We start from the raw sequence: 12,139 nt of genomic DNA, 5'->3' as shown, positions 1-12,139 counted from the left end.
GTTTTTTAAAAACTGAGCCTACACTCTTGGCACCATGTTGTGATGGAATAAACCTCCTTTTTCAACACGTCCTCATTCTTTCAGAATGACGCTGCTTTGGACAAAGTGATGCATCGAGAAAATAAAATGCATTGCGCTGTGCTGCTGTTGTAATTCTTGCTCTTAAAATATACCAAGATGAGATACTTGCTGAGACTAGCACCATTTGACTAGCACAGTATTAAATTGCAAAGCTCGAACCTGTATTGTATTGTATTGAAAATGACTGTCTTGCAGAAAAACCAGCGCATTTGTTTATCCAATGCTTGCTTTTGTGCTTTTTTAAAAGCATATATTAAATTTCAGCTTGCATTATATATGACGAGAGGGGGAGATATCTGTTCATTGCCAGTAATGTAGCAGGCAGGTGGCAGTGGGTAAATTTCAGAAACGCTTAAACTTTTTTCATTCTAGCAACCGCAGGGATTGATTAAATAGTGTTGTCTTGGAAGAAAATTCGAGAAACAAATCTTGTTTGGATGCGGCAATGCAGAACAAAAGGCACTTCAGTTCACTTAACTCTTGCCATGTAGGTCATGACATTAACTAGTGAATTTAAGCTGGAGTTGAGGCAAAAAGGCATTTTGTCAAGACTCTGCACTGCAAAATAAAGCCCCCTTTGGCAACTTTTTTCTGGAGTGGCACAAAAACAGAGGAAGTGTTTGTGTAGCTGGTATCTACCCTTAGAGCATTCTTCCGCTCTCCACCATCCCAGTATCATTCTGGAGCACCAGTTTGCTTTGCTACTTTTTTGCTGACAAACTGGCACGAAAGTAAACTTCTGGAGGTCTTCTATGGAAACATTTCTCTCCCCTGTCCCCCGCCAGCAAAGTCCTTTCTGAACATTCAGTGCAGCCCTGATTTAAATCTGCTGCTAGTAAACCACCTTTCCCGAGGGTTTTTTGTACCATAATAGTTCTGCTTTAAGGATATTACAGTACTGCTAAATTGATTCCCCACCTTAACCTTTTCCCCAGGTGCCCATGTTTTGACAATGGTATGATCCAGCTAGACATCTTACGTTTTAATTAACGTCTTGTTCTGATGCTTTCCTCCTTTTTTAATGTGACAGAATTCTCTGACAAGAAGTTGTCCCCTTGCTAATGATTCCCAAGCACGGAGTGGCGCCCGATTTCACACCTCTTACGACAAAAGATACGTCATCAAAACCATAACAAGTGAAGATGTAGCAGAAATGCACAATATACTGAAGAAATATCACCAGGTAATTAATTTCTTGTTTCAAGGGGGTGGGCTTGTGAGGAAAAACACATTGATTGAAGTTTTTATAATGCAGGAAACAGAGGTTTTAAACTAGAGTTGGTTTGCCACTGTATTTTCAGTTGAATCAACACTTTGGTACATAAATTTTAAACATTATTAGTGGCAGAGACTAGCAGTTCGAAAGCACGTCAAAGTGCAAGTAGATAAATAGGTACCACTCCGGTGGGAAGGTAAACGGCGTTTCCGTGCGCTGCTCTGGTTTTGCCAGAAGCGGCTTAGCCACATGACCCAGAAAAACGGTTTGTAGACAAATGCCGGCTCCCTCGGCCAATAAAGCGAGATGAGCGCCGCAACCCCAGTGTCGTTCGCGACTGGACTTAACTGTCAGGGGTCCTTTACCTTTACCTTTGTTACATTAAAACAAACAACTCTAGACATTTTTGAAGTCTGCATCCCATCCTGAAATATCAGCCTGCTCAGGTCCTTTGAAAGCGTCCCATCTAGTTTTTCAGCACCAGAGGAAAACTTTAAGTGGTGGCACCAACATTTTGGTGACGATGCCTCAATTATGGAATTCTCCCCCCCGGAAGTACAGCTGGCACCAACATTGATAGCGTTTTGGTGCCAGACAACACTTGTCTGTTTACCCAGTCATTTATGGGATGTTAACCAGCTGCTGCAATTGGTGTGTTGGAGTATTTCATTTATATTACAATCTGCTCTTATTTTGTTTGGGTTGTTTTAAATGTTAATTTAACCTACCTAGGAACCAAGTGATGGGGCTGGGTATAAAATGTTCTTAATAAAATCAGTAACGGTAGCTGGCTTGCTATAGTTGGGAAGATTCCCCTCATAATAGCATCAAAATTTATTTGCTTGAGTGTTTTGTCTTTCAACCTCCTCTGTCCAATTTTTTTCTGTGCCCACATGATACTTTAGCTTTCACCCTAATACCATGAGTGCCAGTCAATATGGCTGCCGTCAACTCCTTACCCATATAAATTTGGTTAAGCAGTGCAGGCTAACGTTAGATCTAGCACTTACCCTAGAAGTTTTTAGGTGCCTGACTTTAACAAATGAAAACATCAAATTCAACATTACTATTCCAGTTAAAATGGATATATGTGTATCGCATTACAATCAGAACAATTAAAAGTTGACAATTACAGAAATAGTGTCTGATATTAACTTGAAACAACTATTTGTGACCCAGTTGTTGATGTGTGAAATATACCTATTTTTGCTATAGTAGAGGCAAAATAATAGGAATCACTGACCATTTTGTATATGTATCTATGGCATACTAATTTGGCAGCATATCTTGCAGGAACACATGTCAGGCAGCTAAAGGTGTGGCTGGTTCTCCGGAATGTGTGCATAGGATAAAGCAGACACATATTTGACTTTGCAGTTCCATGTAAATGAGTCCTTAGTGATCACAGCTACATCTGGGATTAAACAACATGGCTTTAGATAAGAGAACATGACTTCAACCATTGTATTCCAAAAAGCAACTATATGTCAATCATTAGGGTCATATACAATTCATTAGCCATACAGGAAGCAGTGATTTTATTGCAATCTGAAATATATATGGAAGGAATACACATAAGGAATGCCTGTTTTTGAAGCACTTTTTGGCTTTATCTATCTATGTAAGGCATTTTTACCCTCTTTTAAAGAAAAGGCTCCTAGAGCAGCTTACAGATCAATAAAAAGCACACTGGGTTTTGCCTTCAGGCTTGCAATCTAAAATACACGACACAAAAGAAGATAGGAATGGTGAAGGAGGAGGAAAAGCAAAAGTGCCAGTTCTTAAGGTTACATTTCTTATCAGTTCGTGTAGCCAGTTCAAGGGAGCCTGAGGACAGATGCCAGTCCATAACTGAGATGCAGTTGATTTATCCCAAACACATCATCCTGCCCTGGACTTGTTCTCCTAAAAACAAGTAAACCCCCACCTTCTGAAAGGCAAGACAGAGCAAGTGTCAATCTCTTCATCAATGGCTAAGAAATAGGGCCAGAAAGTGTCTTAGTCATGTTTGGAAAGATGCTCCTCTCAGTTTCATTTTTTCGAATTGCCTCTAAAGGTGGCGACTGTCCCTTCTTTTGGGGGGGGGGTGTTTTGGGGAGGTCAGCAAAGCATAAACAGTGTTTATCATGTCTTTCTTCTTTCCTTCCCTCAAATCTCTGCTTCAGTAAGCATTGCCCAACTGAGGAATAGGAAACACTTGAACATATTGAATGCAGTCTGTTTTTAGTTCCGTTTCAGGCATGCACGTTTACTAATAAATATGCTAAAGGGCACTATGCTTGCCTCGTAGATTTAATAGTCCCAGGAGTCCTGATAGCTGCATTAAAAGCCTATTTATGTTAAACAATCCACATTTTAAACTTAATTGCAGTGTATTTTTTATTTAAAAAAAACCTGTGGTTTATATCTGCAGACTAAAAATAAAATATAGTTCTAATCCATCTGCTGCTGCAGCCAACTTCAGTTGACTCTCTTCTCTTTTTCTTCTACCACGTGTCGCCCCCCCCCCCTGCATCTGTTAATAACTTTGCAGCCTTTTCTTTCCATTGCATCCTTTTTTTCCTGTAGGACAGCTTCCTTTTTAGCTTGTTATACTTCATTCCTGACTACATGTAAGTGGTGCTGATTTCAGTTGAATTTTAAGGTGGAGTTGCCCCACATTCCTTTTTCAGCTTCATGCTAGTGTTTCCCTTCCACCACTTTCCCCTGCCCCAAAGTCAGCATGCATAGGAAACATGGCAGGACTTTGGGGTGTGTGTGTGTCTAAATTTACCGTTATTGTGTGACTATTCTTGATTCATTGGCTACTGGAATGCCAGAGGAGGGGCTTGCAACTATTTTTCTACGAACAGGTTTTGCTGGTTTATCTTGCTTACAAGTGACCCAGTTCATTTCTCACGGAGCAAACTGCTACTCACTGTATGTTTTAACGTGGGTGGGCTGCATTCTTAGCATGTACGTCTCCTTTAAAAATATAGGGGAGTCTGTTTTTGTCTTGTTTCTTCCTGGTAAGATTTGGTCAGTTTTGTCTTTTGACCTGGGTGTTGTGAAAACCCTTTTCTGCTGTTGGACCTAAATTGTAGTTGTTAAAAATGAGAATTTGAATCTTCTTTTTTTTAAATGTACATATATGCCTTCCTTACATATCAAGCTTTTAAACCGATGATTTAGGAGTCGTGAAATGTTTTACTGTGGTCTATGGTCTATGTCACCATTGTAGGGACGCAGGTGGCACTGTAGGTTAAACCACAGAGCCTAGGACTTACCAATCAGAAGGTTGGCGGTTCGAATCCCCGCAACAGGGTGAGCTCCCGTTGCTCGGTCTCTGCTCCTGCCAACCTAGCAGTTCGAAAGCACGTCAAAGTGCAAGTAGATAAATAGGTACTGCTCTGGGGGGAAGGTAAACGGCGTTTCCGTGTGCTGCTCTGGTTCGCCAGAAGCAGCATAGTCATGCTGGCCACATGGCCCAGAAGCTGTACGCCAGCTCCCTCGGCCAGTAAAGTGAGATGAGCGCCGCAACCCCAGAGTCGGTCACGACTGGACCTAATGGTCAGGGGTCCCTTTACCTTTACCTATGTCACCATTGTAGCTACAGTAGAAGTACTGTAGTAGTGATCTAGCATGTATATATAGAAACAGCTTTGTAGATAGTCAGGAAACATAAGACTTGTATGGCCTCTGCTTGCACGTAAAAGTAATGGGGAAGTGGCATTAAATGCCACAGTTTCTTATTTGTTACCCTGGAAGAGATCTACACTCAGCCATGTAGCTCACCTGGTGACTGGGGGCCAGTCACAGGACTGCTCATTTTTATTTATTACATTTATAGGCTACCTTTATCTTTCAAGGATCACAAGGTGGTATAAATGGTTCTAATTTCCCCCCATTTCATCCCCACAACAGCCCTGTGAGGTAGGGCAGGCAGAGAGGTAGTAGTGACTGGTCCAAGGTCACCCAGTGAGACTTCATGGCTGAGTTGGGATTTGAACCCTGTTCTCCCAAATCCTAGTCCAACATTCTAACCATCTAAAGACGTTATTCCCTCTTAACTCCTCACAAAACTCCTTCTGGCCTATAGGGTTGAGTGGTGTGCATTTTAGCTACTGCTTTAAAGTAATGTACAAATGGACTTTAATCTTCTTTAAGGCAGGGTTAGGAAACCAGGAGCTCAGGTACCAAATGCAACCCTCCAGGCTGTGGTCAGAGGCAGCAATCCTTCTGAATACCAGTTGCAGGAAAGGTCTCTTGTGCTCAGTGTTATGTATTGAAGTGCTCACCCTGGCCACCAGGGGTATTGTGTATACAGTGGTACCTCGGGTTACATACGCTTCAGGTTACATACACTTCAGGTTGCACACTCCGCTAACCTAGAAATAGTGCTTCAGGTTAAGAACTTTGCTTCAGGATGAGAACAGAAATCGGGCTCCGGCGGCGCGGCAGCAACAGGAGGCCCCATTAGCTAAAGTGGTGCTTCAGGTTAAGAACAGTTTCAGGTTAAGTACGGACCTCCAGAACGAATTAAGTACTTAACCTGAGGTACCACTGTATAGTTTTCACTCAGGTCCACGTCAGTTAATTTAGGTGGGAAACCCTGGGGTGTTGTTACAATGTTGACAGACGGCTGCCTATAAAAGCAGGCCGGCTGAGCTGTTCAGTTCAGTTCAGTTCCAGCTTACTATAAAGAACCACTTGGAGAAATCTGTGCATTTTCTTTGTCAACACACTACTTAATACTCAGGTCCTCTTTGAGGTTTTTCCCATAGGCACCTGGTGAGCCATTGTGTGAGAACAGGATGCTGGACTAGATGAGACCTTGGCCTGATCCAGAAGGGATCTTTTGATGTTCTTATGTTATATTCTCTGCCTTGGGATTTCTCCCCAGGCCTTCCCTTGCACCCCGAGGTTTTCTGTTTGTTTGACTAGAATGCGTCCTTGAACTCTGCTAATGCCGCTTGCTTGGCTGGATGGAGACAGGGTGTGTGTAGAAACAGGCCTATTTGTATAGAGGTGAAATATTTGTAACTCTACCCACTTTGGTTTGTGGCCAGTATTTCTATGTGGCCCTTGGGAGGTTGCCTAGAATGTAATGTGGACCTTGGGTTGAAAAGAGTTCCCCCACCTCTGGTTTAAGGTATTGACACTCTATCCTTCAACAGGGGTTGCAGTGGTGACTAGGATTGGGTGTTCTGCAACTCCCCACTCAAGCCTTTCTTGTGTAGGGGCGTGGATGGGGTTGTTGCTTAGTTCCTGCTCATCCCATCAGCCAAGTTGGCTTCCAGAATTGCTGGGTTACAGCTTCTGATCTTGCTCTGTGTGCAATGGCTGAGCTGTGGGCAGCAGAACAGCTAGCAGACTTTTGTAATTAGTGTTGTGGTATAGCCAAGATTATTGAGATTTCTGTACCCCCTGGCTACAACCTGTAACATTGAATGAACCTGAACATTGAAAACATAATGATCTGCTTTTTCACACCTGACAGATCACTGTCTTGCCAAACGTATCTTCTCAGGGCTGATCTAGAAATAATTTAATGAGGCCCTCTATACAACAAGCTTAAACTGAGTAGGAGATGACTCTCTAAATTGGCTTCACAGCACAGAAACACTCTTTTACCAGACATTTGGCATAAGCTGTAAAGGTAAAGGTACCCCTGCCCGTACGGGCCAGTCTTGACAGACTCTAGGGTTGTGCGCTCATCTCACTCTAGAGGCCGGGAGCCGGCGCTGTCTGAAGACACTTCCGGGTCACGTGGCCAGTGTGACGAAGCTGCAGCTGGCGAGCCAGCACCAGCGCAGCACACGGAAACGCCGTTTACCTTCCCGCTATAAAGCGGTACCTATTTATCTACTTGCACTTAAGAGTGCTTTCGAACTGCTAGGTGGGCAGGAGCTGGGACCGAAGGACGGGAGCTCACCCTGCCGCGGGGATTCGAACCGCCGACCATACGATCGGCAAGTCCTAGGTGCTGAGGTTTTACCCACAGCGCCACCCGCGTCCCTTTGGCATAAGCTGACCACCCTTTAAAACAATGCAAAACCATTCTGTTCAGGCTAGCTGGGATTAGAGAAGAATTTTTGTCTAGCACATCTGTATTTGAACTTTTACTTGTCAAAGCCTTGTCGTTAAATGCATAGTTCTCACCTTGAACATTTTTAGGGCAGGGTATTAATGAAGACTCATTCAGACTTGCATCCCTTTTTGTAAAATAGCTTTTATTTACACTGTGTGAAGCAGTGCAGCTTTAAAAATATATAGGCCCTTTAATCTCAAAGGAAAATGCATGTCTTTTTGTCAAAACGTATGCTGAAATGCTCTGGAGGAATTATTCTGGAATATATTGAAATGATCAAAGCACCGGCAAACCAAAGAACAAAGTCGGAAACGATTGCTGTTGCCAAGTAAGAGTTTCAGCAGCAGTGACAACCGCAGAACTCTTGATAGACATCTCTGTGCAAAGGAGATCAATGTAAAAATATGAAGGTTTAAATTATAAATACCTGATACAGTTGGCTTCTTTTTATTTCAAGAAGGTTCCCAGGGGCTACTCATACAGCAGATGATAATGATGGATTTCACTGCTGTGGAATGAGTTGTGGTTACTGATGATTTTTCAAGGGGAGGGAAACCTGTCGTCTTAGTTAGCTCCAGCTCCTTTAGAACCACCCACCAAACTGGCACTACTGATATCATAAAATGCCTCTTTTTTTATTCTTTCCACAATACACAATAACAGGGTTGTACTTGTCAGGGCATCCCCAGTATGGAGCCTGCTGCCATCTCTGAAGTTTGCAGACCTTTCTCAAGCTCCGCAGCATTAAGTTATTGTGCTCCAGATCACACTCCAAGTGCAAGGAGTGTTTTGACACACTCCTGGTAATAATGTTCACTTTCTTCATAAAAAGTCTGCTAGGAACTGTAGAATAAACCATTGCTCATAGATCACATATGGACTTCCGCATTGTCACAGTGAGGTATGTTCTGAAGAAGGTCCCTTATGGTGCCAGAATTGTGCCTTATATATGAGAGGAAGGAAGAAACTGATGGTAAAATATTCTTCATTTCACTATGGAGAGTCAGGGATTATATTTTTTCTTGTTGGCTTGGAACTTTGCATTCTGTTCATGCTCTGGAGCTTGAACATAATGAGCCACTGCCTCTGGAATTTTACAGGGATAGGGCCTCCTGGATAAGTGAAATCAGCATAATTGATTTGTAGGAAGGATAAATCTTTTTTGGGGGGACATACACACATAGATGAGGGGACACACCCATAGTTTTCTAAGACATGGAAACACCCCTTCAAACATACATTCCTGAAGATACACTGGAACAGCCAAGTTGTGCTGAGGGAGGAGTCCATAGCTCAGAAATCAGTCTGGTCACCAATAAGTCAAGGATATGGAGTCCATGGCTCTCCATTTGTTGGACTACAATTCCCATCACCCACGCCATTGCTTGCTGGGACTGATGGGAGTTGGAGTCCAATAACACCTGGATAGTCCTAGTTCCCCATCCCTACTCTGAAAATGCAGTGCCACTAAATTAAAGGAAGTGCCCAGTCTTTGAAATTACGTCTTTGGAGGATGTACAAGGACAGGGAGAAAGGATAGATAACCTTTTCCTCCCTCCCCAACCCCAAACTTCGTCAGCAAGCTTGTGTAACATGCTGCTTTTTCCTGGTCAACTTGTAGATTTATAGGAGCGTATACTGTACTTCATATAGTAGGAACACACACTATATAAACAGAACTTTTTATTTTAAAGGAAACCCTACTTGGTGTGTTTTGTTTCTGGTTTCCTATTTTGGGGCCATAGTAAGTAGGGCTAAAAAGTCCCAAGGATGCGACCTAGAAGAAGCACCACACAGCATAATATCTCAATTTATCTTAAATGTCCCAATGGCTTGGACTTCTGATGGTGGCAGTAAGGCAATAACCTGTCTGAAATCGCCCTCCCTGAGCAAATCTTGAGTGTTAACAGTTGCTTTAGCAATGAGTTATTTCATGTAATTGTATGTACAATCATGCAGGTTCATGTTTAAATTTGGAAGGTGTATACTCCTTAAATGCTTAGTTGTTTACAGCGCTGAGCATCTTCAGAAAGTATAATTAGCTCAACACTGTGCATGTCTTACAAATCATGAATTTAAAAGCCTTCTGCTTAGTATATGCCTAGCATGTAGTGGATGCCAAACTACACAATTGGGGCAGCTGATAATTTATGCTATATCCCCCTTTCACTTAGCATAGATGTCTTCTTTTAAAAGGCATTTTCTCCAAATCACATTGTGTTTATTAGCAATTTGAGTGGAAAGAGTGCAATTGCATTCCCCCCCCCCTCTCTCTCTCTCTCTCTCTGTGTGTGTGTGTGTGTGTGTGTGTGTGTGAGAGAGAGAGAGAGAGAGAGAGAGAGAGAGAGAGAGAGAGAGAGAGAGAGAGACTGGAGCTCCTCTTTCAAGATTTATTGTAAATGCAACACAAGAGTGCAGATAATTGCTGCCTTGATAATCCATTGCTTTTTGTGTCTGTAACACAGCTATATTAATATTTTCATCAGGGTAGTGGCATGACTGGCAAAATAGTTTGGGGATCAAATAGTTGGTGAGGGGACTTACACTGTGCAGAAGCCTGATAAAACAATAGTACCAAAAGACTGTGCACAATGGAATTGGGCAAAGACTACACACAATGGAATTAATTTGGTGAATGTAGAGAGAAGTGGCTCAGGTTTGTAATGCTAAATTTCAAAAGACAAGTGGCACATCTTATGAGGACACACACACACAGAGAGAGAAGAATAGTGACTAATAAGAGCTGTTGGATTTAGTTTTAATACTCAAGATAAATTTTAGTATACGAATTCTGGAATTTACTGTGTTAAACAGAGACGGAATTATACATTGTCAGTACACTATGCAGGAGTCTTTGTCTGCTGGCATCTAAGAATGAGCAGTATGTGAGGCCTTTGTTTAAAATGCTACAGTACACTCGCTGAATGTGTTTAGGAAAATTAGTGTTTTTTCTTTTCTTTTCTTTCTTCCCATAGGGCTCAATTTGTCTTTTATTTATAGATTTGTTTTTAAGTAGTGAAAGCTTTAGACAGTTTTAAAAATAATAATAATAAAGAACACTGAATTCTTGGAATGTATCAAACGAAGATTTGTTTGTGACTAGATTTCCAATTAATGTGTAGGCAAAAGTGAAACTGTCAGTTAATGGGCACCAACGAAAATCCTGTAGCCCTTTTTCCGAACAATTAATTTTGTTTGCCTACTTTCCAACAGAAATAGCAGGAATAAATAGGTTTTAAAGGGGGTGGGAGGTAGGAAGTTTTAGATTAATTTATTAGGTTTTTGGATGGAAAACTTATTTGCCCCTCACCACACCTTTTTTGTGTGTTTACAGTAAGCTTTATTAATAGCCACAGACAATTCCCATTTCTTTGCATAACGTATCAGGAAAAAAGGCAAGAGCTCTAACTAGTATATATGAAAAAACCTGATACAGTCAAACCAAATACCTCCGTTTTGGAAGGTTTTCGCTCGCGAACAACGAAAACCTGGAAGTGTGTGTTCTGGTTTTTGAACATTTTTCGGAAGCTGTGAATGTCCACCGCGGCTTCCACTTGAGTACAGGAAGTTCCTGCAGCCAATCAGAAGCCACGCCTCGGTTGTCGAACATATTGGAAGCCAAATGAGCTTCCGGAATGGATTATGTTCGACAAACGAGGTTTGACTGTAATGTAAAACCCTGGAGTGTGGGACACGGGTGGCGCTGTGGGTTAAACCACAGAGCCTAGGACTTGGCGATCAGAAGGTTGGCAGTTCGAATCCCTGCGACGGGGTGAGCTCCCGTTGCTCGGTCCCTGCTCCTGCCAACCTAGCAGTTCGAAAGCACATCAGAGTGCAAGTAGATAAATAGGTACCGGTCCAGAGGGAAGGTAAGTGAGGATTCCGTGCTTTGCTCTGGTCTGCCAGAAGTGGCTTAGTCATGCTGGCCACATGACCCGGAAGCTGTACGCCGGTTCCTTCGGCCAATAAAGCGAGATGAGCGCCGCAACCCCAGAGTCGGCCACAACTGGACCTGATGGTCAGGGGTCCCTTTACCTTACTAAAACCCTGGAGAGCTGCTTCCAGTCAGTGTAGACAGTACTGAGCTAAGTGGACCAGTGATCTGACTTAGTATAAGGCAGCTTCCTTGAGGTATGTGAGTTGTGAAGAGCACACAGTGTGCCATTTATCACTTCTCTCCCTGAGGGAGCAGGGTGCCTGTCAAGGATTAGATGTGCCAACAGGGTTTCCTTCCTCCTTATCTCCTCCAGCTGTGCGCCTGCTGTTTTCTTATCCTGCCAGCTGCCAGCATGCCAGCGTATTTAAACCTTAAATTAGAATACCTGCTTTAGTCATCACTTTCCGGTCCAATGCCATCATTTATTTTAATAGCCAGTGTGGTGTAGTGTTTAAGAGCGGTGGACTCGTAATCTGGCAAACCGGGTTCGATTCCCCACTCCTCCACATGCAGCTGCTGGGTGACCTTGGGCCAGTCACACTTCTCTGAAGTCTCTCAGCCCCACTCACCTCACAGAGTGTTTGTTGTGGGGGAGGAAGGGAAAGGAGAATGTTAGCCGCTTTGAGACTCTTTCGGGTAGTGATAAAGCGGGATATCAAATCCAAACTCCTCCTCCTCCTCCTCCTCCTCCTCCTCCTCCTCTTCTTCTTCTTCTTCTTCTTCTTCTTCTTCTTCTTCTTCTAGCTTTTGCATGTTTGGTAATGGAGTATTATCACTGGTCCAAATGAGACTAGGGGTACTTACTTAAAAAAATTGAACAAATATACTTATGATT

General features: G+C 42.7%; 1 protein-coding gene across 6 annotated transcripts in view; it reads left to right on the top strand.

Annotated features, from left to right (window-relative positions):
• PIP4K2A (phosphatidylinositol-5-phosphate 4-kinase type 2 alpha) overlaps positions 1 to 12,139 on the top strand; it is a 177,861-nt gene that overhangs the window by 149,745 nt on the left and 15,977 nt on the right. For all 6 annotated transcript variants that reach the window (XM_083579941.1, XM_083579940.1, XM_083579943.1 and 3 more), the window contains one exon: positions 1,112 to 1,264. In XM_083579941.1, coding sequence (XP_083436067.1) covers positions 1,112 to 1,264 — 153 coding nt within the window. The remainder of the gene's footprint in view (positions 1 to 1,111; positions 1,265 to 12,139) is intronic.

The sequence above is a fragment of the Podarcis filfolensis genome (genome assembly GCF_964270895.1).
Source record: "Podarcis filfolensis genome assembly, chromosome: 12".
NCBI classification, from domain to species: domain Eukaryota; kingdom Metazoa; phylum Chordata; class Lepidosauria; order Squamata; family Lacertidae; genus Podarcis; species Podarcis filfolensis.
This window is presented reverse-complemented; position numbering and strand designations above follow the sequence as displayed.